The 26073-nt window shown below is 60.1% G+C and overlaps 1 protein-coding gene across 3 annotated transcripts; it reads right to left on the bottom strand.

Annotated features, from left to right (window-relative positions):
* Positions 1-4157: 4157 nt before the first annotated feature.
* Positions 4158-24861, bottom strand: FRMD6 (FERM domain containing 6). Of its 3 annotated transcripts, none has more exons than XM_082317342.1 (14): positions 24790-24861; positions 16212-16394; positions 15368-15458; positions 14958-15100; positions 14214-14290; positions 12542-12728; positions 11396-11551; positions 10335-10400; positions 10158-10226; positions 9795-9969; positions 8210-8545; positions 7965-8090; positions 7171-7262; positions 4158-7051 (listed from the first exon to the last, which is right to left on the bottom strand). In XM_082317342.1, exons 2-14 carry the CDS (start codon positions 16308-16310, stop codon positions 6767-6769), a joined length of 1902 nt encoding a protein of 633 aa, XP_082173468.1. In that variant the 5' UTR covers positions 16311-16394; positions 24790-24861; the 3' UTR covers positions 4158-6766. The 3 variants fall into 3 exon arrangements, with proteins under 3 accessions (XP_082173468.1, XP_082173470.1, XP_082173469.1); XM_082317344.1 differs by having other exon boundaries at positions 15021-15100; XM_082317343.1 differs by having other exon boundaries at positions 24794-24857.
* Between the last annotated feature and the right edge of the window lie 1212 nt (positions 24862-26073).

Below are 26073 nucleotides of genomic sequence, written 5' to 3'. Positions count from 1 at the left end.
TTTTCATCCATGTGAGCCCACATACCCAGTTTCTTAGGATTTCAGGTGGACAATTTCGGAGGCACAAGAGAGCTGGCAAACGCTGGGGGGGGGGGGGTTGTAAGGTGGCCTTTTCCTTTCCTCCATCTGCACCCCAAAACATCTGCAGCCAGCCCAGCTGTGTGCTCACGGCTGGACCTTCAAGTACAAGGAGGTCTCAACAGCCCCACCTTACCCCTATACACTGAAAACACGTTACTGTGTTGCTGGGGCAGGGGGCATGGCGGAGCTGGGGGGCAGCACGGCCCCCCAAAACAGGGCGCTGCAAGCCGTGCCCACGGCAGCACCTCTGGGTCCCGTGGGATGCAGCTCCCCATGGGCGGTGGGCACGGGCACCCTGCCCAGGGTGACAGTGGGACCCCCCGGGGTTGGCAGCGGTGGGCACGGGGGTGCTGTGTGTCACCCCACCGCTCGCCCGGCTCTGCAGGGATCCAGGGAGCCGCTGGCTGCCATAAACCGGGTTTCCCCTCCCGTTTCCACAGCAACGCTCCATGACTGATTTCCTTCAGCCCTGGCACCCCACCCTGGCACCCCCAGACCCACCCACAGCTGCCCCCGGGGCCCTGGCACCCCCCCAGGCAGCACCCAGCACAGGGCCGGGGCTGGCAGGGTCCCCCCACCCCACAGACGTGGAGCCGCCGACCCCAAACACAGCGCAGGGGACGTGCGATGCTGCGGTAAATCAAAGCATTGCATCCAATGGTCATTGCAAGGTGCAGAGCATCCCCAGCCTACAGAGACACCGGCACAGGGGGTATTTTTGTGATTGTCACCAGTTAATCGTTGGTGCCTGACTGGGATGATGTTGTGGGGTCTGTCCAGGAATGCTTGTTTGGGAAGGGCCAATAAAAGGAGGATGCTCCGCAAGGCATCCAAGGACGAAAGGAAACGGCCTCAAGCTGCGCCAGGGCAGGTTTGGGTTGGGTATTAGGAAAAACTTCTTCCCCCAAAGGGCTGTCAGGGCCTGGCCCAGGCTGCCCAGGGCAGGGGCTGAGTCCCCATCCCTGGGGGGATTTAAAGGACGGATAGATGCGGTGCTCAAGGACATGGTTTAGTGGTGGCCTTGGCAGTGCTGGGTTAACGGTTGGACTCGATGATCTTAAGGGTCTTTTCCAACCTTGACTATTCTGTGATTCTATAAGGCACCCACCTGGGGACAGCCAGCGCCGCATTAACAGCAGGAGAAAGCACCACCCGCTTTGATTGGGCAGCAAAATTTAAAAAAAAAAGGATACTACTGCGACATTTCCCCTTTTTTAAGTGCATTTTGCAGTTGGCTCCGTAAAAGTGGCATTTGCATGTTGTCGCCCCTAAGTCTTCAACCTCTCTGCCACGAAACGATGGCAGAAGATGCAAAATCTGGAAGTGGAGCGACTGGAGATGAAATGGCCCAAACGCAGCCTTTTTGTGAAAGCTTAGATTTGTGAAACGGTAGCGCAGAGCAGCCGGAGGGCTGCCAGCACCGCGGAGCACCCCCGGGAAAAGGCCAGCGTGGGTGCAAGGCTGCCTGGGGACACGTCGGGATGGGAACCGGAGGACCTTTCCCCGCTGGGGACCTCTCCTGGGGTGAGCTGAAGGAGTAACGGGGGCCAAGCCGTCGAATGCCTTCAAACGGAGGGGGATTCATTTAACAGCGTAGTTGGGGGTACCGGCCTTTGCTAGACACGGCGTACGGGGAGGGGACCCCCGCTCCCCTCCCTGTCCTCCCCGGGCCGCCGCGCTGGCTCGCTCTGCAGGCTTTTGAGCCAAAAACATTCAACATCTGGTTTTAGGAAAATTTGGGGTTTTTATAGGCCAAGGATGAAATCTAGAAGCTCTACTTAGTAGCAGACGATGCAGCCCCCCCTCCCAGAAGTCACTGGCTCCCTCGTGCACCTCCCTCCTGCGCCGCCCCAAAAATGTCCGGCGTTAGCAGCAATCAGCAATTAGGCACCGAGACCCGCGGACGGTCAGCGCCTGCCTCGCTGAGGCCGAGGGCTATTTTTAGAGGCCAAAGGGAAATCGCTGGTAACATGCAATTATTTTTCGGAGCCCGTAGAAAAGGCGCAGGATGTTCCCTGGCACCGCTCCACTGCGGATGCTGAGGGTGCCGGGAAGAAGGGATACCCCATGCTAGAGGTGCACGGCCCCACATCTCCATCCCCATCCCTCTCCCAGGGTGTTTCGAGGAGGGATGGACGGCTGGCAAAGGCAGGCAGGCTCTAATGCAGGTGCCAGGGATGCCCCAGGCTCCTGGGAGGGATGGCAGTAGCTCCAGTGGTCCCAGCGTTAGCGTGGCACGTGGGCGCATCCAGGCCTGCAGGACAGAGGCATGGGCTGGGAGGAACCAGTCAGGAAGCTTTACTGGTGCTGCTTCCCCATGGGAGAACAGGCTTTTCATCTTCATCATCATCTTCTGCAGGAAATCAGGATTTTGCTGCTAATGACAGTGAACTCATCACATCAGACTGAGCAAACGGCCCTTATTTTCCTTCTCTACCCCTCGTGTCTCAGCCGTTAGGAGCGGGCTGGGTGCGAGAGCATCAATGCGCTGGAGAGCAAGCGATGCTCGGGGAACAGGGAAAGGCGCCATGGAGAGGCTGGGGTTGTCGGTGCCTCACACAGCAGCTTTCCCTGGCTGGGAAGTAGGTGCCAGGATCAGCAAACCTGGCAAAATCAAGAAGAAAAGAGCTGGCTAATTATGTTCCGAGGAGTTTAATTAGCGCTAGTGGCGAGGGAGATGGGATGGGTGGCCCTGGGTGTTGGAGAGGGGGAAGGCTGCAGCGCAAACCCTCTATCAGACAATGGAGAATCCACACGCTTCACCCAAAAACATCAACTCGGGAAAGAGAAAATGAAGAGTCTCCCCTGCCCCCACACTTGCAGAGAGCGGGGCCTCGGGAAATCCCCGCCGGGCGCCTGGAGAGGAGCTGTCGGAGGCGGCAGCTCTGCCAGCATCCCCGCGCTCGGCCCGAGGCCGGGTGCTGTCCCGGGCTCTCAGGCAGGATCCCGCTCGGGGTCACGTCTTTAACTAACACGGTGGAGCTTCCTCCCTTCGGGAAACTCACCCTGGTCCTGCTCCCAAATAGCCATCCCACCCTCCCCAAGCCCACCGCTCTCAGCACAGGAGGAGGGAGAAAGGGGGATTAAAGGGGGGGAACGCGGCAAGCAGAGGACGGCCTGGCTCATCACACTGGTGACTGCTGCCTCTCCCACTGCCTGAGGGATCCGACAGCCCCAGGCCCCAGCCCAGTCCCGCAGCCCCTTGCTGGGGGGGCTGGGGGGGCTGGGGACAGGCTATGGCCCCCCCAGCCGCTGCAGTCCCCGCACCCCAGGGCCCTGCTAAAGGGTGATGCCGGTGCTGGGCTTCTCCGCCCTGGAAACGGGGGCATTTTGGGGGGGGGGGGGGGGGAATCATTAGGAAAAAAGCAAATCACGCCTCGCTCAGCAGCCTGGCCAGGGCCAGGCGTGCCTGAGGCCAGCGCGGGGACACGGTGAGCTGTGGGCTAATGGCCCGTGGGGATGCTGGAGCCCAGCTGACACCCCAGGGTGGTCCCTGCTGTAAGCAGGGGGGTGCCCCCCACCCTTCCCACCGGGACTGCTGGGCTCACCCAGCTCCGTGACGGCAGCCACCGAGGAGGGGCTCAACCCCTTATGCCAGAGCAGAGCCCCTCCAGCTCCTACAAGTCGGGGGACCCCCCCGAGCACCCCACCCCGCACGGGGCTCAGCGGGATGCACGGCCAGAGCCATCGGCGCAGCACGGCGGCAAGGAGAGCAGGCACTCCCCTCCGCCACACTGACTGCGGCCACCCCCGTGTCCCACTTATTTCGGGAGCTTAACCCCGGCGATGGCTCCCGCAGGTCCCCCTCTGCCTCCTCCCAACGCGGGAGCGCTGGGACCGGGCACCGCTTGCACAGAAATCCCCAAAAACCAGGATTGAAAGGATCAGCCCATCCGTCTCCCGGCCCGAGGCAGGCGTTGCCTTAACCTGTTCTCCGGAGCCGGACGATGCCGGAGCAGAGAGCACAATAAATGTAACACGTTCGTTAAATTCATACATTTCATCACTCACCGGCAGCATTTTAAAGAGGCGAAGTAATGCGAACAACTGTCACTTTATTGTCATTTCCAGCCGTACCGCAAAAGGCACACAACAAACTTCATTGGTACAAAATAATTCGCTGCGGGGTTTTTGGATAGTTTTCCTTGTGTTTTTCTTTTGCAACACAGTCACTGGCTCTCCCATCGCCCTGACGGGAAGATCCTTTCACAGAAAGGACTATTTCGTTCCTGCAGACAGATAGCTCATTATTGCAGCGGCACGAAGGGCAGGCGGGCACGGCCACCCCGTCCCCCGTGGGACCCACATGGCCACCCCGGCCACCTGCGGAATAAATGGCACCTCTGTGTCCCCGCCACGGCCCCGCCGGCTCGCCCAGCACCACTCCTGCTTGCCCAGGGGTGAGCTCCATCACAGCCCCCAGCATCGCTCCAACCCCGGCTGGGATGCTTCGGTCTGGGTTCGGCTGCAGGATAATGGGGTGGGGGGGCCAAGAAATGGAGAGGCCCTGGGCTAGCTGCTCCCCCCCATGCTTTCTGAACAGCGTCAAGCGTTTCTTTACACAATTTACCCTTTCGCTCCCTCCAACTACGTGTTTCTGCAGAGTAGTGGGCGAGGGTCCTGCGGAGGGCACCCGGGGCTCGCCGGCGGAGGGGGTGCCAGCAGGACCCCCCCAGCTGGGTGCCGCAGCCCCGCTGCCTCACAGGGGCTGGCACAGGGGAAAAAAAAAGAGGCTGGGGATGAATTTAGGGGATTTTCCTGCCCATACCAGCCCGTGCGGTTCCAGCACGGCAGACCCACGCTGCTGGCGCACACACCGATCCCCTTGGCACGCTGTGAACCCGGCCGTGGACGGGGGTCTGGAGTGGGGCTGCTGCTAGCAAACCCCAGCATCCCAGCCTGGGATGCGGTGCTCACAAAAGAGGCTTTTTGGGGTGTTTCCTGCCATCCCCCCAAACCCAGAGCGGGGCACATAGCCCCGAGCCCCCACGCAGCATCCCTCTGGCTGCCCCACACGGCTGTAGGGGAGATAAAGAGGCTTCAGGGGCCACCAGCCTCCTGCTCACCCTGCCAGCCTTTGGCTTTCTCCATTATTTTCCCATAATATCCCTCGTGCCGGGCGAGATCAAGCCCTGAGGTGGGGCCAGGCTGGGCCGGTGCCACCGTCCCGCAGCGCAGAGCCACGGCGGTGCCCGACGCTCTCCCCTACCAGCTCCCCTATCGCCACGACACCAATTTTTTTGCACCGTCCCAATAGCTACGCTCCTTTTCTTTTGGTACCAGTTCCCCCTTCTCAGCTCCCTCCCCCAACATTTCTTATAAAAATAAGATTGTGCTTATTTATAAAAGAATATTTTTTTTTTTAAGAAAAGTTTCCAGTTAAAAAAAGGTGGTATATCAAAATATGGCAAAACTTTGGCTGTCCATCGCTAAACTCTAATTAAAAATATCGACTAAAAAGGCATTGTGCTGTGAATATTAGCTGCTGCAATGCTTTACCCTCCGGTACCGATGGTAAATATTACACCTGGGCAGGTTAGCTTCCCTAGGACACAATCAGAAGCCGCCCTTGGGTTTTTCTAGCACATCACCATCATCCTTTAGCAGAACTATTCAGACTGTAAGAGACTTAAAGACGCATGAAAAGCCTTGGTAAAATCAGCGGAGGCTGCGCCGGGAAGAGCCACACTTAAAACGCGGTTGCGTACATATTCTTCTCGAGAGGAAAGTCGGTTTTCTCACCTTAGTGCTTCGAAAAAAATACGATTGTTTATACGGTTCATTAAAGAAGAGAGGCAGATCCTTTTGTATAAAAGGTATTTTAGAGCAGAAGTAAAATGCAAATGGGTCTATAAGATCCAGACATATATAAACATACATACCTCGATATATTTATATATGTAATCTCTATATATTCAAAGTTTGGGATGCATTATTGCAATATCCTTACAGATGACCTATTCTTTTCCATTCTCCTTTGCTTTTGGTTTTCTTGGGTGTTTTTTTTTTTTCTCAAAAAAAAAAAAAAAAGACGACAAAACCCAAGCTGCAAACGGCTCCGAGAGCTGCGAGCCGCCTCGCTGGGACTGCTCTGGCCCGACCTCCGCGTGTTTTTGGAAGAACAGGGTTGATGCTCTGCCCCAGCAGCCGCCGGCCGTGCCTTCCTCTGCGATACATCACCCGTCCCCGGCTGGTTATTGCTTAATTCTCCCTCCCCATACTGGCCTTTAGGGTATTTACATTTCTTTGGCTTGACTTGAACACAACAGTCTGGCGCTTTCTCTCTGGGTTGCCACCAAGCCACCGCCAGAGCCACCAGCAGCGCTGAGGATGGGGGCAAGGAGGAGACGAGGCCACCTTGCCACAAGGCAATGAGAAAACACGGCTTGGCTTCCACTAGCTCCAATGAGTTGCGCTCCTCCCAGTCGAAATAAGACAACTTGTGTTTTGCACAAACTCATCCGGAGGAGAAAGGATGCTGGGGGACCGCCGGCGGGGCTCCGCCATGCCTGGGGGTCTCCATCCCGCCCGCCGTCGGGGCGATCCTCCGAGCGCAATGGTTTCCACGGCCTCGGTTTGCAGGGAGTGGTGCGGGGGGGAAGGCGGCGTTGATGGCCCCCGACGCAGGGCAGGGAGCCCCAACCTCCCCCAAAGGGCAGGCAGCCAGTCCTGCCCCCCCCGGCGCTCAGACGACGAACTCGGGGACTTCGTCGTGGGTGAGATCCAACGAGAAGTATTTGCTGGTTCTTTTGACGGGGAAAGTCTCCTGGATGTTGATGCACTGCTGGGCCAAGCAGCCGTTGCAGTAGAGCCCTTCCTCCTCCAGCCCGTGGGCGCAGCCAAAGGTGTAGCTCTGCGCCGTATCCTGGCAGAGGTTGGCCAACTGCAAGAAGTCCTTCTGGTAGAGCCGAATATCATCCAGGCTCAGGCTGTGCCGGTCCGTCGACGTCTTCGGTTTCCTGCACGTCGTCTGGGCAAAGCGGAGAGGGGGCTCAGGACCCACCGGGGAGCCAAGGGGGTCGGGGAAACCCAAACCACCGGTGCCAGCAGGGCTTTGGGTTTCACCAAGGCTCCACCGGCACCACGTACCTGGGGTAAGGAGTCGGTGCTCTGCCCCCGCAGCTTCACCACCGTCTCTGAGGAGCTGGAGGTGGAGGAGCTGATCTCCTTCACGATTAGCCCTGCATGGGGGGGAGAGGAAGAGGAGGGTGCGAAGGTTATTTTGAGGCTTCTCAGCTCTCTTGGGATCCGCGCCTGCTGCCCCTGGGGGCTTGCCCTTGCTTTGGGGCAAAGGCACCCTCAGCTGAAAGGGGCCCCGATGGCTCCGCTTGCACACAGCTTTACCTACAAAGCATCCCAAATTTGCACCAAAACAGCATCCAAAGCCATCCCCGGGGAGCCTGGCACCCTGGAGACCTCCCAGCAGCACCCAGCACGGAGCTGGAAATACGGGCGACTCTCTGGGTGCAGGCACAGCTCCGGAGAAGTCAGGCTCACACATGTGATAACAGCACCCGTGCTCATGGGAACGAGCAAGGGGATGTCATGAAAACGAGAGTAAGGGCCAGCAATTGAGAACATCGCCGAAACGACGTCCGTTGCCTGCGGGCAGCTCCTGGCATCTCCAAATAACCCGGTGTACCTGGGCACACACCCCGCTGCCACAGGGTGGCTGCACGGAGCATCAGTAAAAACTCTCTCTTTCCCGGGGAACCCCTTCTTTTTACAGCTTCACTAAATTTACCCCATCTCTCATTCCACCCACTGGGCGAATGGCTTTCCCCGGCGTCCCAAATGGACACCTTGGAATAATTTTGCTCTGCCGAGCACCAAAGGTGCAACTGGCATTGGGGAATCGGCAATAAAAGTGGTCGCCACCTTACCCGAGTGCCCGTTGAACTTGCGCGACAGCAGCATGTCCTCCGTGATGTAGACGCACATGTCGGGGCTCACCTCCATCTCGCCAGCCTGCTCCAGCTCCCGGGGGTCATCCACCAGCATCTCGATTTCTGCAGGCGGGAAGGAGGTGGGACGTGTCATTGCTGTGCACCTTCAGAGCACTCTCCAACCCAACCACCCGGTGAGACCCAAGCCGAAAAGCCCGTGCTCAGGGCAGCCGGTGTCTCACCGTCATCCTGGGAGTCCTCCTCCAGCCGATCCTTCCCACCGCTCTCCACCCCGGAGGTGTGGGAGCTGCCGTGGCTGGTCATGGAGCTGCAGGTCTTCAGCTTGCGGTGGGCGCCGGCACCCGAGAAGCCATCCTCGGGTCCCATCTCCCTGGGTTTGGGGTCGGTCTCGATGCCCGAGGTGTGGGAGCTGCTGTGGCTGGCGGTGGAGTGCCGGGAGAGGCGCTTGTGCCGGATGCTGCCGGCGCTGCTGCCGCTGGCCCGCGAGCGCTTCTCCAGCTGCTCCATGTCCAGGTCGAGGGTGTCGCTGATGTACGACTCGCGATACTGCTTCTTCTCTGCGAGGCCAGCAGCACGCCGTCGGCATGCAGCAGCCTGCACCCCAACCCCCCGGCGTGCCCTGGCCCCCCCGGGAAGGGCATGGTCCCCCCTGGCACCCGGGGCCACTGTCACCCAAGCCCAGCGGGGTGGCACACCAGGAGCCAGCCCTGTCCTGGTGGCATTTGGGGATGGTGAGGTGGGGTGGGGAGCCTCAAACCTGCTGTGCTCTGTGCTGTGCCATCCTGCCAAAGGAGGATGAGGAGGAAGAGGAAGAAGAGAAAAAGGAAGAGGAGGAAGAAGAGGAGGAAGATGAGGAGGACAAGGAAGAAGCGGAGGAGGAAGAAGAGGAGAAGGAGGAGGAAGAAAAAAAAGAGGAGGAGGAGGAGGAAGAGGAAGAGGAGGAGGAGGAGGAAGAAAAAAAAGAGGAGAAGAAGGAGGAGGAGGAGAAAAAAAGGAGGAAGAAGAAGATGAGGAGGAGGAGGAAGAAGATGAGGAGGAGGAGGAAGAAGAAAAGGGGGAGGAGGAAGAAAATGAGGAGGAAGAAGAGGAGGAAGATGAGGAGGACAAGGAAGAAGAGGAGGAGGAGGAGGACGAGCAGGAGGAGGAGGAAGAAAAAAAAGAGGAGGAGGAGGAGGAGGAGGAGGAGGAGAAGGAGGAGGAGGAGGAAGAGGAAAAAAAGAGGAGGAGAAGGAGGAAGAGGAGGAGAAAAAAAAAGAGGAAGAAGATGAGGAGGAGGAGGAAGAAGATGAGGAGGAGGAGGAAGAAGAAAAGGGGGAGGAGGAAGAAAATGAGGAGGAAGAAGAGGAGGAAGATGAGGAGGACGAGGAAGAAGAGGAGGAAGATGAGGAGGACAAGGAAGAAGAGGAGGAGGAAGAAGAGGAGGAGGAGGGGAAAGAGGAAGATGAGGATGAAGATCTTACATTTGCACAAGGGCTTTCTGAGCTTGGAGATGGGATGCAGGGCACTGGGAAGCGCTGCATTGAGGCACTGGGAGGAACTGGGCCATCCGGGCCCCCAGCAGGGCTTGTGCCCATCCCTAAGCAGCCGGGGCGGGCATGTGGGCACCCAGCCCAGCCAGGAGAGGGTTTGCCTGTGGGGCAGGGCCAGGGTGCACCCACGCACGGTCGAGGGGGACGTGGGGACAGCCACCCCCGACACGCTCCCAGCCACGGCGCTGGCACAAGGACCAGGCACTCATGCCGACGGAAAAGCCGCGTGGGAGCCCAGGACCGGTGGGATTTGCACCCCGGGGCGGGGGGCACCTACCCTCGTTCTCCTCCAGCTTGCGGACCTGGCGCAGGACGGGCTGCAGGTTCATGTAGAGCCGGTGGCTGCTGCTGAGCAGCTGCAGGAGGTGGCGGGAGCGCAGCGGGCAGCCCGTGTAGTAGATGAGCTTCCTGGCCGAGGGCAGCCCGTCCGGCAGGATCTCAAACTTCTTACCCTACGTGGAAGAGGGGGAACATCAGCCCCAGAGAGAAAAATGCTCTAATTCTCACCCAGTCCTGTTGCAGCCCACCTATTAACTTGCAATCACCCGGCTTGAGGTCTGTGCACCACCACCCCGTGCCCAAATCAGAGCCCGGGAGCGACACGGGCAGGGATGCTCTGCCGGGGGATGGCGGCACTCACCACGAACACCAGTTTCCCCACGTTTGTCCAGGGGAAGTCGTAGAGCAGCTGCTTTTCTTCATCCAAGTTCTGCAAAAAGAGGAGAGGCAGACCCGGCTGAGGGTGCCGGCAGGGGCTGCCCACGCCTGCCCGGCAGCGGGCAGGGAGCCGAGCCGTCGCCCTCGCTCAGCCGCCTACCTGGAAGATCTGGATGCCCCGTGTCGTCAGCCCCAGCGTCAGGGAGGCCTCCACCTCCCTTTTGTCCTAAGGGGAAAAAAATTAGGTGGTTTTAAATACACCATTTGCAGCATGAAGTGGATAAATCTGCTCCCCCCAGCCCAAGTATCCTCCTCTAACCACCCCATCTCCCGCACAGCAACAGCCGCAGGCAGGAGGTGCCACGTTAATCATAGAATCGTTTAGGTTGGAAAAGACCCTTAAGATCACCGAGTCCAGCCGTTTAATTAACGATGCACACACCGCCCGGTCACATCCTCTAACACCTCCCCAGTCTCACCTCCCAGGCCCCTGCCACCCCCCTCACCACCTAGAAAGACCCCAGATTAAGGGTCTGGAAAAGCAGTTTTAACCTCAGAAAACTTGGAAGGACCTTCAGAAACAGAGCTGGGGCACTTTTACGCTTGAGCCCAACCTGCTCCTGCGCCGGCACAGAGCGGGTGACGGTGGGGCAGCTCACCCTACCTGCAGCAGCACAGGTCACCCCAGCCACGCACATGGCCACTGTCCCCCATGCACATCTCCCTGGGAGGCTGGCAACAGGTTTTATTTTTATTTTTACAGCCCTTTTTAACAACGCCGTGCTCAGATGCTCTCTGTACTTGCCATTCCCTGTGCTCTCCCAAAGGCTTCTCTTCTTTAAGGATGCTACAAAATGGTTTGCGAAGCACCAGCTCCCAGCAAACAAATTACTTTGTTCCCAGCAGAAAAAAACAGCCTACATTTCTTAAGGAGGGGATACCAAAAAATAAGATCCCAGAAACCTCACGGCTGCCTCCCCGCACCCTGGCAAACCTCTCGCCTCTCCGTAACTTGTAGAAAATGGCAGGACTATAAAAAGCTGCATCTCCCTGCCTCCGGGAGCGAAACACTGCCCTCGAAACCGCTCTGCTCCAGCCAGCCAGTGCCAATGCAAACGCAGCTCTTCCCAAAATACCTCAGAAATTGCTCGGCAGTTGCTCCTTTCAATAAAAAGCAGCCCTGAACCCAAAGCCCAGCCTGGGCTCGCGGCCGGGGCTCACCTTGTACAACCTGTAGTAGTGCACAGCCACGTCGTCCAGCCGGACGGCCTCCTTGATGTACTTGAGATGGGCTTCGGAGGCCGTCAGGGCAAACTGATCTTTGTGCATGTTTGGGACATGCTTCAGGATGTAGTCCTTGCCCCTCTTCGCAACCACCTGTTTGGAAGAGAAGAGAAGCTCAGCTCATCCAGGAGAGCCGCTCCGTGCTCGCTTGGGGCCGGCCGCCAGCCCCGGCGCTCCCGGGCAGCGGCGATTTCCAGGGAGAAGGGAAATCAGAGCAATACGCTCTGTTATAGAGACCTGCAAGCAAAAATAAGAGATACAGCAGCCAACAACTTCTCACCAGCAGGATTTCCCACTGGGAAGCGCACCTTTGCTCCGTGTGCCCGCCCCATGGAGCTCACACCACCGGTGACACCCGCGCCGGGGCAGGGAGAGCGACACATGGAGTCCCTGCGTGGCTGGGGACACGGCCCCGGGGCCATCGCTCCTCAGCAACATGTACAACTTGGCTGTGGGTACCCCGCGGAGGCTGGTGCCAGGCCCTCGCTGCGGGGACGGGCGTCCCTGCCAAAGGGGGGCCCAGCCAGGAGCTGCCCGAGCCACTGCCGTGCCGTACAGCACCGCTCCCGGCTCCGTTCCTGCGCAAAGCCGTCGGGACGGCATCGCCCCAGCGCTCAGCTCTGCCTGCCGGTCGGAGGTGACCTGGGGCTGCGTGTCACCCTGTGCCCTGCCTCAGTTTCCCTCCAGGACTGTCCCAGGAGCTGCCTACACCCATGGCCACTGCCAGCATGGAGCACACCGGTTCCCAAAGGGCTGCAAAGCCTGAAGGGGTGCGCACGATGATGGCTGGGGTGATGCTGCGACGGCACGTGGCATGCAGGGAAGCCCCCGCGAGCATCCCTGCAGCACACAGGGAAATCCCCAGCAGCGGCGTGGGCTGCCCCAGCCACCGCACCGACCCCAACCCTCCCTGCCTGCAGCTATTTGCAGCCCCGCAGCTGTCAGAGGTTATTAATAACCAGGACTAAGCCGGAGATAGGGAGGCGGCAGGAACGCCGGCCACCCGGGAAGCCTCCGAGCAGCCCAGCATCAGCAGCATCGCAGGGGTTCAGGCGAGCGGGGACCCCGTCACGGCGCACTTACCCAGGCGGGGAAATAGGCTTCGGGCTCGAAGTACTTCCCGTAGTGCTTGTTGCGCTTGAAGTCGCCCAGGTCGGCTTGGAGGGCGAAGGCGGTGAGGAGGAAATAAGCCTCCTCGCGCAGCACGCACTGGGAGTGCAGCACTTGCTTCCGCAGGTGCCAGTAGTAGTAGTAGCGCGCCGTCCGGTCGCTGCGGGGGAGCAGAGGAGAGAGGGGAGGATTGGGGAGCCAGCGGGACACCCACCCACCACCCAGCCCAGGGGGTGGGAGACAACTCTGGCACCATCCTCCCGGTGGGAAGCTCCTACGGAGGGAGCAAGGGTGGGTGCTGAGTCATTTGCTCCCTTTTCCCCCGTTCGTTAAAGCCGGGCTCCCATTAGGTGATGCAAAACCACAGCCGCTTCACTGTGCGGAAATTTCCAGGCCTCCCGCAGCGGGAATTAACCCCCCCGAAAGCATCCTTGTGTGGCTGCAGATGCCATCATGTCCCCACATGCCCAAGACCGTAAAAATCATTTTTTCCCTGAAACAGGCCCTCCAGCTCCCACCCAGCCACAGGCACACGCGTGAACTAAAATCAGGCTATGCCGCAGGTTAAGCTGTGACAAAACCCTAAACACCATGTCCCCAGCCCCCCAAAAGGCTTCCTCCTTGCGGTGTCCCCACCAGCCCCTGGCACCCAGCCACAAACAGCCCCAACAGAAGGGATGAGCTTTTGGATGCATGAGCAGCGTCCCGCAGTGTCCTGCAGCATCCCGCAGCATCCCACAGCATCCCGCAGCATCCTACAGCATCCCGCAGCATCCCACAGCGTCCCGCAGCGTCCCGCAGTGTCCTGCAGCATCCCACAGCACCCGGCAGCATCCCACAGCGTCCCGCAGCATCCCGCAGCATCCCACAGCACCCCGCAGCATCCCACAGCGTCCCACAGCGTCCCGCAGTGTCCTGCAGCATCCCACAGCACCCCGCAGCATCCCACAGCGTCCCGCAGCATCCTACAGCATCCCGCAGCGTCCCGCAGTGTCCTGCAGCATCCCACAGCACCCCGCAGCATCCCACAGCGTCCCACAGCGTCCCGCAGTGTCCTGCAGCATCCCACAGCACCCCGCAGCATCCCACAGCATCCCGCAGCATCCCACAGCACCCCGCAGCATCCCACAGCGTCCCGCAGCGTCCTGCAGTGTCCTGCAGCATCCCACAGCACCCCGCAGCATCCCACAGCATCCCGCAGCATCCCACAGCGTCCCACAGCGTCCCGCAGTGTCCTGCAGCATCCCACAGCACCCCGCAGCATCCCACAGCACCCCGCAGCATCCCACAGCGTCCCACAGCGTCCCGCAGTGTCCTGCAGCATCCCACAGCACCCCGCAGCATCCCACAGCATCCCGCAGCATCCCACAGCACCCCGCAGCATCCCACAGCGTCCCGCAGCGTCCTGCAGCACCCCACAGCATCCCACAGCACCCCGCAGCGTCCCGCAGCGTCCCGCAGCGTCCTGCAGCATCCCACAGCACCCCGCAGCATCCCACAGCACCCTGCAGCGTCCCGCAGCATCCCGAAGCTGCACAGCCCCAGCAAGCGGTGCCCGAGCCAGGGGCACCCCGAGGTGCCCCCCTGCCAGCCGCTGGCCCAGGCTGGGTGCCCACCGCGGTGGGGACAGGTGGGTGCACCCTACCTGATCAGCCTGCCGTTCTCCACGTAGTACTGCACTCGGAAGTGGATGATCATCGGGGGGCCAAACTGGTCGATCCCCTGGAACGGAGGAGATATTCAGGACTGCTGTGAAGACCCCGGCATCGTGCCCCGGCCCCTCGCCTCGGCTCGCCCGGGGCCGTCATGGCCACCCCCTTGCCCCCCATGGGGTGAAAGCCGCAGGGCAGAGTTCACTCACTAACGCCAATCGCATTTTTTTTCCTGAATTAGAGTTTGACACCTATTTTTTTCCCCAATATGCTGAAACATGAAGGGGATTTGGATTTAAAGGAGCAGGCGGCTGGGTTTGAGACCCCTGGGGTCTGCAGCTGCCCACCACCGCTGTCCCTCCCCAGCCCGTCCCCCACCAGTCCCCGTCCCAGCACCAGCACGGGAGCCGTCACACCAACTCCCTTGGCACGTTGCAGTGAAATAATTAAAAGGTGCTTTGGGGGAAAAAAGCCAAACGTTTGATTTTAGAAACTGGAAGAAAGGGAGACCTTAAAAATTCTGCTGAAATATAAGGAAACGAGGGAGGAAAAAAGTCCCACCGCCAGGGTGGGGAGCACGGAGGATGCGTCCCCAGCTGGGGCATGTGGTGGCACTTGGGATGACTTGGGGCCATCGAACACCATCCGTGTCTTGTTTTGCACGCCCGCCCCGCCGCCCTGCACTGGCAAGTGCCCCCCCGCCCCTCGGCTGCGTTTTCCCGTGTCCTGGAAGTGACCTGCGATGGGGACAGAGGTGGCCTTACTGCCGTCAGCTCTCCATGCAAGACCTCACCGCTGACCTTGCTGGCCTCCTTCTTCCACTCCTTGGGGCAGTACTTGTAGAGTTTCTGGGCCAGGTCCATGTACACGTGCTCATTGTCTGGGTGGGACAGAAGTGGCATCAGCATCCCCCGTGTGTCCCCTGCATCCCTGCCCTGGCCCCCCCGACCCATCGGCGGGCGGTACGGGAGGGTCCATAACCTCCTCGTCACCTAATGAGAGGCCACCAAAGGGCTGGGTGAATCTGCACCCACCTTTGGGCAAACATGCACCCCCGACCTGGTGGCACCGCACCTTGCCAAGCTGTGACGGCATCAGGCTGGACCAGCTGTGAGCACCGAAGCCATGCCATAAGCCCCTGACTTACTCTGGATGACGCTGAGCCCGAAGAGGTGACAGTCCTTCAGCCTCAGGAGGTCACACACCTGCACCAGTAACTCGTGGCACAAAATCTTCACCTGCAAAAAAAACCCACACGCGATCCCCACTGCATCAGTCAGCCGGGGAGCTGAGCCGGGCGGGCAGCACCCAACCCCGCCCCGGGCCCCCGAGCAGGACCGGGGGGTGACAGGCTGGGCTGCGGGGCTCATTTTCCCATGGGGCTAACATCTAAGTCCCCAAAAGCCGGCTCCCACCCTGGGGTGCAGGACCAGAGCTCTCCCAGCGATGGGATGCACAGGGGACCACGGGGCAGCTCGAGAGCAGCATGCGGTGGCGGAGACCTCGCTGCAACCAGCCCGGTGCCGGGGAGATGGCTTTGGGGGCAGAAAACCAAATATCGGGTGGTGGGGAATTAAAAAAATAAGAAGTGGAGGAATTTTATGTTAAATACTACATCCGAATCAGAGCCAAATCCCCCTCCTGCTTATTTGCTGGGGTACCCGAGGTTGAATTGCCATCCACCAGGGATGCATGGAGCGAGGACCGAAGGAGGAAGGACTGCCCGCTCCTCGTTGTGCCGCCCCGCGGGATGGCACGCAGCGGGTCACCCGCCGAAAACCAGCAGCACATCGAGTCAAGAAGAAGCAGGAGAGCGTAAAACGTTGCTGCAGCCTTCAGGAGGAATAACTCGTGTGCATTTCTCCATCAGGGCGAGAGCAGGCAGGCTCAAAATTAAAACTAGAGCTTGCAAATGCACGTGGTTGCAAGCCCCTGGGTGCGATGAACGCGTCGATGCTCAGGGGGTTTCCCCAGCCACCGTGCCGCCTTACGTTGATGATGATGTTGAGGGAGTCGTCGTTGGGGAGGAAGATGCAAACGCTGCGGCGGTCCTGCATGACTCTGTTGTTGTGGAAGGTCAGTTTGTTCATCGTGGTCCGGGCGCGGGGCTCGGGGCAGGCGGTGGGCACCTCACCGGCGGGCCGGGGCGGCCTCGGTCCCCGCGGGCGCCATTCCTGCGGGCGAGAGAGGGGCTGAGCCCTGTGCACAGCACCCCCAGCTTCCCGCACCCCAATGTCGGCATCCTTCCTACCCATCACCATGTTCCCCCAGAAGTGGGGGGTCACAGGGGATGCCCCGAAACCCCCAAGCGCACCCCACCATGGCCACCGCGCATCCCAACCCCGGCGCCGCGGTTAGGGCAGCGCAGGATTGCAGCCCAGCCCAAAAAAACCTGACCCAGCAGTTTTATTCTCCCGGCTCGGGTTCAGAAAAACCTCAGGAAAGGCTTTCCTAGCATCATTAAAAAAAATAAAAGTCTATCTGCTGGGAACAAACCCGGCTCTGCCGGCGAGGAGCGGCACGGCGGCGCGGGAGGCTTTGCTGGCAGCAGCAGAACGGCAAGGGGCCGGTGCGGGGTCCTGCGGCAGGACCCCCGCGTCCCCTCCAGCGCCACCTCCCCCTGCTCCGGCTCTTTACAGGGGTTAAAGAAAACCAAACCACGGGCTAACAGCCATTTGCAGATGGGAATCGCCGTCCCTTGGCATTTCCCAGCGTTCGCCTAAATCTGTACCAGGGCTGAGCGGGCGAATCCATCCTAGCACTAACCCCAGGCAATTCGGTTTTGTCTTATTTTCAAGAGCAAATATTCCTTAAGCCCTTTTTACCCCACGACCAGCCCTTGGGGACACAAATGCACGGATCTTTAAAGTCTAAACTAGTCCACCCTTTTCTTAACCCATAGGTTTATGCTGGCACTGGGGACAGTATAGTGTCTCCCTCTTCACCAAATATTTGCTTTGGTCTAAATGAAAATGCCTTTGGCTTCCAAAACAGTTTAACTTGCATATTTGTACAGCAGGGAAAAAAGCGCCCTGAGGTGACTTTGTGTTAGGTAGTTACTGGGGTTTTGCAGAAGTTGGGAAATCCAGAGGTGATGCTCTCTCGCCACGCCGCTCTGGGTTTGCAGCACCGAGGCCCTGCGCAGCTGTGCAGCGTGGCCGTGCATTGCAGCTGTGCATCGTGGCCGTGCATTGTGGCCGTACACTGCATCCATGCATTGTGGCCATGCATTGCATCCGTGTATCACAGATGTGCATTGTGGCCATGCATTGCATCCGTGTATCACAGATGTGCATCATGGCCATGCATTGCATCTATGCATTGCATCCATGCATTGCGGTGGTGCATTGTGGCCGTGCATTGTGGCCATGCATCGTGGCCTTGTATTGCATCTGTGCATTGCATTTGTGCATCGTGGCCATGCATTGTGGCCACGCATTGCATCCATGCATTGTGGTGGTGCATTGTGGCCATGCATCGTGGCCTTGTATTGCATCTGTGCATTGCATTTGTGCATCGTGGCCATGCATTGTGGCCATGTGTTGCATCTGTGCATTGCATATGTGCACTGTGGCCGTGCATCGTGGCCATGCGTTGCACCCATGCATTGTGGCTATGCATCGCGGCTGTGCCTCGCATCTACGCATCATGGTCAGGTATTGCATCTGTGCATTGCAGCTGCACATCGTGGTCATGCATTGCATCCACGCACTGCAGCTGTGCATTGCAGCCATGGCCAGACACGACTGATCCCAACTGGGAGCAAACAGCACAGGGGACGGGTTGGTTTCAAGGTTCATTAAAAATCACAGCGGTGAACAAAACGGGGCTGAAGGTATTTGGCAAACATCCTCGCCCCGGCTGGGCGCCCAGCAGCTCTCGTGCGCCGATGCGGGGCTGGGCGTGAAGCGACTTGTGCGGGCCGTGGCAGGGAGGACGCCACGTCCCTGGCAAAGCAGCCGTGCCCTGGGGCACCCACCAGCACCCTCCGCGCCCTGCTCCCACCCAAAGCTCTCCTGCACCCAACGGGTGCACCAGAGCATCTTCCCGCCACAGCCCTGTGGGCTACAACCAGCTCAAAACTACAGCCACAGGCACAAACCACCGGATTTATTGGTAAAACCATCACCAGGAGGTTATTCTCTGCCGCCAGCACCGCGGCGTCAGCCCCGCGCACCTGGGGCCCCGCAGCATCCCTGCCGCGGGAACCAGCCCCGAGCAGCCGCTCGGGAACCGGTCCCTCCTCGGCCACAGCCTTTGCACCAAGCCCTGCTCACAGCGGGATCCCCGAGGAAAACACCTTCTTACAAGTACTCGGAAATGAAACCAAGACTTCAAGGCACTGGCAAAAACCCCAGTGTCACAGCTCATCACCTCGCTGCCTGCAAATTGCCTTTAGAAACCAAGCAGGCGCTGGGCATCGGGCCCCGCCGTGCAGCTTGGGTGTCCCACGGGAGAGCTTCCCCGCGGCACCACGCCGCTCTTGGCATCCCGGGGCCGTTCGTTCCCGTGCCAGTCAATATATTCACTCCTCCTCCTGCAGCCTGAATTGATTCCTGAGCGTCGGGGACTAAAACACACGAGCTGGCGTCAGCAGAGCACGGGCATCGTGCGGCTCGGTGGGGATGGCACCGCTGGAGCCAAAGAAAACATCTCCCTCAGCAGCGGCTCTACCTGCGAGGGCAAGCAAAACACTGGAGGAAAAAAAAAAACACATGTATTTTGGTATTTGTATAGAAAATGCTTCAGTTCCTGCTGCTGAATGATAATGTCCCATCAGACGGCCTTGCTCTCCGTGTAGGGCACCATGGGGGTGGCTGGTGGCTTTGCGAGACCCCCTTCAGCTCCAGGAGCTTCCCCCGGGGCTCCGCCAGCCCCTCTGCGAGCCGGAGCCGCGGCAGATTTAGCAAGCGGGCACAAAAAGGCCTTTCCAGGGCGATGTGCCTCCAGCAGCCTCAGCCAGACGCCGGCAAATTCTTTCCGAGCATCTGCTGTTCATTCCTACAATGTCAGCTTTGATTCCCCGGGACCCCGCGCCGCTGCCCTCGCCGAGTCGCTTCTGCTCCGGCGCAAGCGCAGACAGGAGGCACAAACATGCCCGGCTCCGAGCTGGAAAAAGCCTGGATTGCTGGGAGAGCTGCCCTGGCACGCTGCGCCGGGGGGGTGACACGGGTCACCCGAGCGGTAACCTCCACCCCGCGCAGTTTTGCAAGGGGTTTTCCATCCGGAGAGCAAAGCCAGCTGGAAAAAAACACTGGGAACGAGGACTTGGGTATGGATTAGCCCCCACAAAGCCAGGAGATCCAGGTCTTCCAGCCGCGCTTTCCCTGCTATAGGGAAAAGAGCATTAAAATTCCATAGGAATGCACTACAAACCCCTTAGGCGCTTTGTATCTCTGGGGCTACGCGGAGAAAATCCCTCGATCCGCTGTGGTTTTCGGCCCCGGCTGCTGGAATACCGTCTCCCTCCCTGGTACCAACGCCACGGGATAAACCCCATCACAAAGCCTTGCTGTAAAGAAAACATTCACGCCATAAACCTGCCGGCCGGCACGGCTTGGAAAAGCAGCTCGGGCCGTCGCTGCTGACTCGGCGCGGGATTTATTCAGCGCGGGGTCTTGCAAACACGGCTGAGGGCAGGCAGAGGCTAGGCCCGGTTCAGACAGAGGTGCCGAAGCAGCGTGCCAGGCTCTTGTAGGAAATATAAACTTGGATGCAATTCCAGGGTTGGGGATTTAGCATCGCTTGAACTTGCCGGCTGAGGTGGGTTTTGCTTCCAAAGAAGCAGGCGCAGGTTCTGCGCATGCGAAGCGAGGCTGGTTTGCATGTGCAGCGTTTCTTCCTCCCTCCACGTATTTAATTACGTTTAGAAGCAGCGGCTGAGCCTCCGTGCCCGTGGGTTTGGGGCAGGTTTGCACCCCCGTGGTACCCACCAGCCCACCCCAGTACCGACTGCTCAACACAACCCCCAGCCTCCAAACAGATCCATTTCTCCATCACTCAAATTCATCCTCCCCTCACCAAAATATCCATTTTTTTTTCAAATTCCACCCTATCAGCCATCTAACCCATCGCCAGGCTTTTCTTCCAGCCCTCCCGAGCCACCACAGGGGCGAGGGAAGGGATCGGGCACAGGATCCACACGTAGGCACGGGCCGTCCCGCGGCGAGAGGCTGCCCCAAGTGCAGAGCGAGGTGGGAAGATGAATTCACGGGGCAGGAATTTCTTGTTTTTAAGAGTTTAGAGTCGGTTTTACCCCACATCACAGGGCGCAGGTATGCGTGAGCTGTTATTACAAGTTTTAAGGCCGTCGCTTAACGCAGCCTCTACTAACCCAAAAGCTAGATTAATTCCTGCTTGCGGTTGCCCCGTAATTAAAATCGTCTCCAATTCTTCATGAACTCAACAGTTTCCTCCTAATGAAGAGAGGCAGATGAAAGAGACCTTCACTGGGAAAAAGGACTCGGTTATAAATATTACATTACTTCATCCGCCACAAAAGCTATTTGGATGCTGGAAACTCAGCCTGGGCAGCCGGGGGCCAGCCCCACCAGGCCCGGCAGATGCCCCCGAGCGCTGGAGGGGTCCAAAAAGCCTCTGCAAGGAAGGTCCCCCCAGAAGCTCGCCTGTCTCCACCCCTGCAACACTCCTCCTCTTCCTCCTCCTCTTCCTCCCCTTCGGCTGCAGCAATGGGACAACACCAAAGGGCAGAGCGGGCGCTGGGGACGCCCGGGGATGGCCGCAAAGGGCCGAGCCAAGCGCATCATCCCAAAAATGGGATAATGGCCCCTCTGTCAACCTCCTCTTTGCGGCGCGGCTGCGATCGCAGCCAGCGGTGGGGACGAGCCCTGCGGGACATCACATCAGGGCATGGGGAAACAGGCAGAGCCACGGCAGCTCCGGTCCTTCTGCCATGCACAGAGCTGAATCCCGGCCTGGAAGTGCTGATTTTCCATCTGCTTGCAACCCATGGCACAGCCATTCCAGGCCTCTTCATTCCCTTATTTTGGTGCACTACAAAATAAAGCTGCCCGGCCTCCGCCGAGGATGCACGGAGAAATGGATTTCGCCTGGCACGGGCTTCAGCGAGGGAGGGACGGCGCCTGCTCTTCCCCTTCCCCCTCCTGCTATTGAACCAGCCCCTTCCATTTTATTTCCTTCCGGAAAACTTTGCCCCGAGCCTTCGGGATTAGAGCAGTATCGGCTCAGAGCATCCAGTTGCATCAAGACGGGGTTGGGGGGGGACCATGCTTGGGGCCAGCACAGAGCCCCGTGGGGCACCCCGGGTCCCAGCGGGGCACGTGGCTCCGGACCCTGTCCCCACCGCGTTCCCGGGGGCTTTATGAACCATCCCCTGGCATCACCAGCGACCAGCCACAACTCCCCGGTGCCCAGGTGCAGCTCCCGGGATCGCAGGCATCTCTCCGAAGGATGCATGTGGACGCGAAGCAGCGCCTTCGCTCCCCCTTCCATGGGCATCCATAAATCCCTTGGGATTTGGCCCTGGGCTGCGGGATCTGCTCTCTGGACCACAAAGCAGCCGTAAGGGCCAGTGTCACCATCCCGCATCCCTACACCCGAGTTTCCAAACCATGGACATCCCTATTTAATAACCCCCCCCCCAAAGATGCTCCGCCCTGGGCAAATCCTTCCTTCCAGGGGGAAAGCGCTTTTGGGGAGCCCCATCCCCAGCACCCCACTCCTGGGCACACTCCCCTATGCGGGATCAGCACCCAAACCCATCCCCGCTCCGGGCAATGCACATGGGGGGGAAAAAAAAGGATGCAAAGGGCTCTGCAGACAGCCGAGTGCCTGCAAACCAGCTCCATTTTCTGCCAAAACGCACGTAACCGCGCCTGGACTACCCAGAGCCCCCGCTGCCCCCGCCGCGGTCCCGGCGTCCTCGCCTCCAGCGCCGGATCCGGCAAAACGAAGCCAAACCAAGTTACTTTTTTTTAATCCCGGAGGGGATTTGTCTTCCCCCGGCAGTGCTGCTCTCCGGTTCTCCGGCTGGGAGAGCTCCTCGGCCACGCCAAAGCCTCCATAAACTTCCCTGCCCCGGCAGCAACGGGGAAAAGCTTTTTTTTTTTTTTTTATTTGAAAAATATCCTAAGCCTGCTTTTCAGACAAGGAAAAAAAAGGCCTAAAACTCAATTAAGAAGCAGGCAGATATTTTAACCACCGCCATCACTTGTGTACTCCATCTGGAGTCCAAAAGCTGCTTTTTTTTTTAGCAGGAGGGAGCTGACATCATCTTAATTTGAAATTCACATTTATTTTTACATCTGGTCTGAATTAATCTTTTTCAGCGTACTGACTTTCATGTAATGGAATAATTGCTTACAGACTCTGGGTTTAAAGAGCCTGAATAAACCCAGTTTAAAAAAAGAAAGCCCTTTACGAAACGATAGTAAAAAGCCAGTACCTATAACCAAACCCCAATACGCCTTCGGGACTGGGAGTTTTAAACGAAACAACATCGCTTTCAAGCAAGAGAGCTCGAATTAAGCCCCGCTCTGTCCAAGAATTGGCGAGGGCGAGCGAGCCCCGTGGAAAAACACCGAGACAAACCAGGCCTGGAATTAGGCAGAGCAGCAAAGCTCTGCGTGCCCAGCGCCACGGCGAAGCATCTCTGGAAAAGCTGAGTTTGGCTTAGAGGGAAAAAAAATCCTCCCGCCCGGGAACGCATCGGTCGTGAGCATTAAAAAAAAGCTGATTCAGGACGGAAAGACGACAGCAAAGGCGGTGGGGAGCCGGGGGCACAGCGGGGACCGGGGGCACAGCGGGGACCGGCACTGCCTCACCCCCACGTGCGAGTCAAGGGACACGGGAACACCAGGAACGGTGCTGGGAAACCTCGGCTCCGTCCTGGGAAACCTCAGCCCCGATTTCCTCGCTGCCACGAGGGCACGATGTCACTCAAAGGCCAATTTCGGAGCCGCGCGGGTTTATCCTTGCCGCTTCCAGAACCTGGTGGGGATTCGCATCCCCGGTGGGAAACACGAAGAGCATTAGCGGCGCTGCCAGGGATCAGCCCGCACCCCGAGCCACGGCACCCCCACGGCCAACCCACGGGTGGGGGCACCCGTGGGCGCGTGGGGCCCAGGGACAAGGGGGTCCCACAGCTGACTGTGACCCAGAAACAGGAGGGTTCGTGGGTGAGAGGACCCACGGGTGAGGGGACCAACAGATGACGGGGCCCCTGGGTGAGGGGTCCCATGGGCAAGTGCAACCCAGGGGCGAGGGGACCCATGGGTGTACGCAAGCCACGGAACAGAGGTCTCACAAACAAGAGGACCCACGGGTGAGGGGACCCGGGGGTGAGGGGACTCACTGGTGAGCGTGGCCCACGGGCAAAGGGACCTACTGGTGAGTGTGACCCATGGGGGCTGGGACCCACGGGTGAGTGTGACCCACTAGCGAGGGGTCCCACAGGTGAGGGGATGCGTGGGCACGTGTGACCCAGGGATGAGGGGTCCTGCAGGCAAGGGGACCTGTGGCTGAGTGTGACCCAGGGGTGAGGGGATCCGTGGGTGAGTGTGACCCACGGGCAAGTGTTAGCCACAGGCGAGGGCACCCATGGGTAAGGTGACCCATGGGTGAGTGTGACCCATGGGTAGGGGGACCCACTGGCGAGGGGACCTGTGGGCGAGCGTGACCCACAGCTGAGGTGGGGTGAGGGGATCTGTGGGCGAGTGTGACCCAGGGGCGAGGGGTCCCACAGGCGAGGGGCCCTGTGGGCGAGCGTGACCCAGAGCTGAGGGGACCCAGGGTCAAGGGGATCCGTGGGTGAGTGTGACCCAGGGGTGAGGGGTCCCACAGCCGAGGGGCCCCGTGGGCGAGCGTGACCCACTGGTGAATATGACCCATGATCAAGGGGCCCCATGGGTCAGGGTACCCACTGATGAGTGTGACCCATGGGTGAGGGGACCCGTGGGTGAGTGTGACCCACGAGTAAGGGGTCCCACGGACGAGGGGACCTGTGGGTGAGTGTGACCCACGAGTAAGGGGTCCCACGGACGAGGGGACCCGTGGGCGAGTGTGACCCACGAGTAAGGGGTCCCACGGACGAGGGGACCCGTGGGCAAGTGTGACCCACGAGTAAGCGGTCCCACGGACGAGGGGACCCGTGGGCGAGCGCGCCCCACGAGCCACAGCTGAGGGGCCCCAGGGTCAAGGGGATCCGTGGGTGCGGGTGACCCGGGGGTGAGGGGTCCCGCGGGCGAGGGGGCCGGGGGGCGCGGCGGGGCCGTGGCCGTGGCGGGGCCGCGGGGGCGGGCGGCGGGGTCCGGCGGAGCCGCCGCTCCCGGCGGGCGGAGGAAATGACTCGCATTCCTGCAGCCGGAGCCTCTCGCACTTCTCCGGCACCAACTCATCCCCCCAAGCGCAACAAGCGGCCGCGCCGGCCCCACGCCACCCCACGCCGGGCCCACCCGCGGGAGCCCCGGGGCGGGGGGGGGGCCGGCAACGCGGCGGTTCCGCCGAGCTGAGCCTAGCTGAGCCGGGCCGGGCTAAGCCGGGCCGGGTTAAGCCGGGCCGGGAGCGCGGTGCGGGGCGCCGGGCACGCACCTACCTGCGGCTCCGGGGACCGCGCTGCCTGCCGAGCCCTGCCGAGCCCTGCCGCGCCGAGCCGAGCCGCGCCGAGCCGAGCCGAGCCTAACGGAGCCGTGCCCAGCCCAGCCCAGCCCAGCCCAACCCGCCGCCCCCGCCCCTTCCCGGGCCGCACCGCCCCGAGCGGCACCGGCACCGCCTCCCGCCTGAGCGCCGGCCCCGGGACAGCCGGGGGGGACCGGGCAGCCCCGGCGGGGGGACCCGGGCAGCCCCGGAGGGAGCCGAGCATCGCCCCGGCGGGGGGACCCCAGCGTGTGCCCCGGCGGGGGCTGGGGAAGGCGGGCATCCCCCCCACCCCGGTCCCGGGGGTCCCGTGTTCGTGGGGAGACACGAACCCGCCCTGGAAGGGACCCGAGCATCCCCTGGGGAGGGCACACGGGCAGCCTCCCTGGGGGGCTTGAGCATTTCCCGGGGCCTCCCCAGAGAATGTACCGGCCCCGGAGAATGCACCCACCCAACGCACCCAGGGAGAGGAGCTGAGCATCCTCGGGGGGGACCTGGGCATCTCCCGGGGAGGGGACACTCACGCGTCCCCAGTGGGGACCCAAGCATCCCCGGAGAGGGGAGCCCAAGCACCCCCTGCACCCAGCCCAGCATCCCCAGTCCCGGTTGTGCCGCTGACATATTAAACCAGTACTTCGGAGTCAGGTTGAGGCAGGAGCAGAATTAGGGCCAAATCCTGCTCCCCTTAAAGCCTCCACTGACATCCCAGCAGCTGGATCAAAGGTGAGCTGGGCTCAGCCGTGGCACGGCCAGCGCCGGGCAACGGAGCCAACGCGCAGACGGGCCTCTCGCCATAGGTGACCCGGGACGGGAATAGCAGCAGCAGCAGCACCACCACCATAAATTAGCAGCAAAGCGTCTCCGAGCCGAGAGGTGCCATCTGGTGAGATTGTTTTCGGAGTAGTTATTTATTCCTCACTTTTAAGTGTCTATAAGCATTTTTTGGGATGACCTGGGAGGCCGGCTCTGCCCCCGCAGTCTCTCCGAGGCTCCGGGAGAGAACAGCCGCTTGTTCCCAGACCTAAATAAAGAGCAGCTCTGCTGCGAATACCCTGACGCTCGTTTCTGAAATCTGTTTGCAGCTCAACAGATCGTGCTGGGTAATTACATTATGCGAGTGCGCGGTACCGGCAGTGGGAATCCAACGCGCTGCTCTCCTCATGGAAAAAAACAGCCTGGCTTTCGGCAGAGCCGGGGCTGGAAAACCATCGGCTTTGGGCTTGCTCTCTTATCCACGCC

The sequence above is a fragment of the Platalea leucorodia genome (genome assembly GCF_965183815.1).
Source record: "Platalea leucorodia genome assembly, chromosome: 7".
NCBI classification, from domain to species: Eukaryota; Metazoa; Chordata; class Aves; order Pelecaniformes; family Threskiornithidae; genus Platalea; species Platalea leucorodia.
This window is presented reverse-complemented; position numbering and strand designations above follow the sequence as displayed.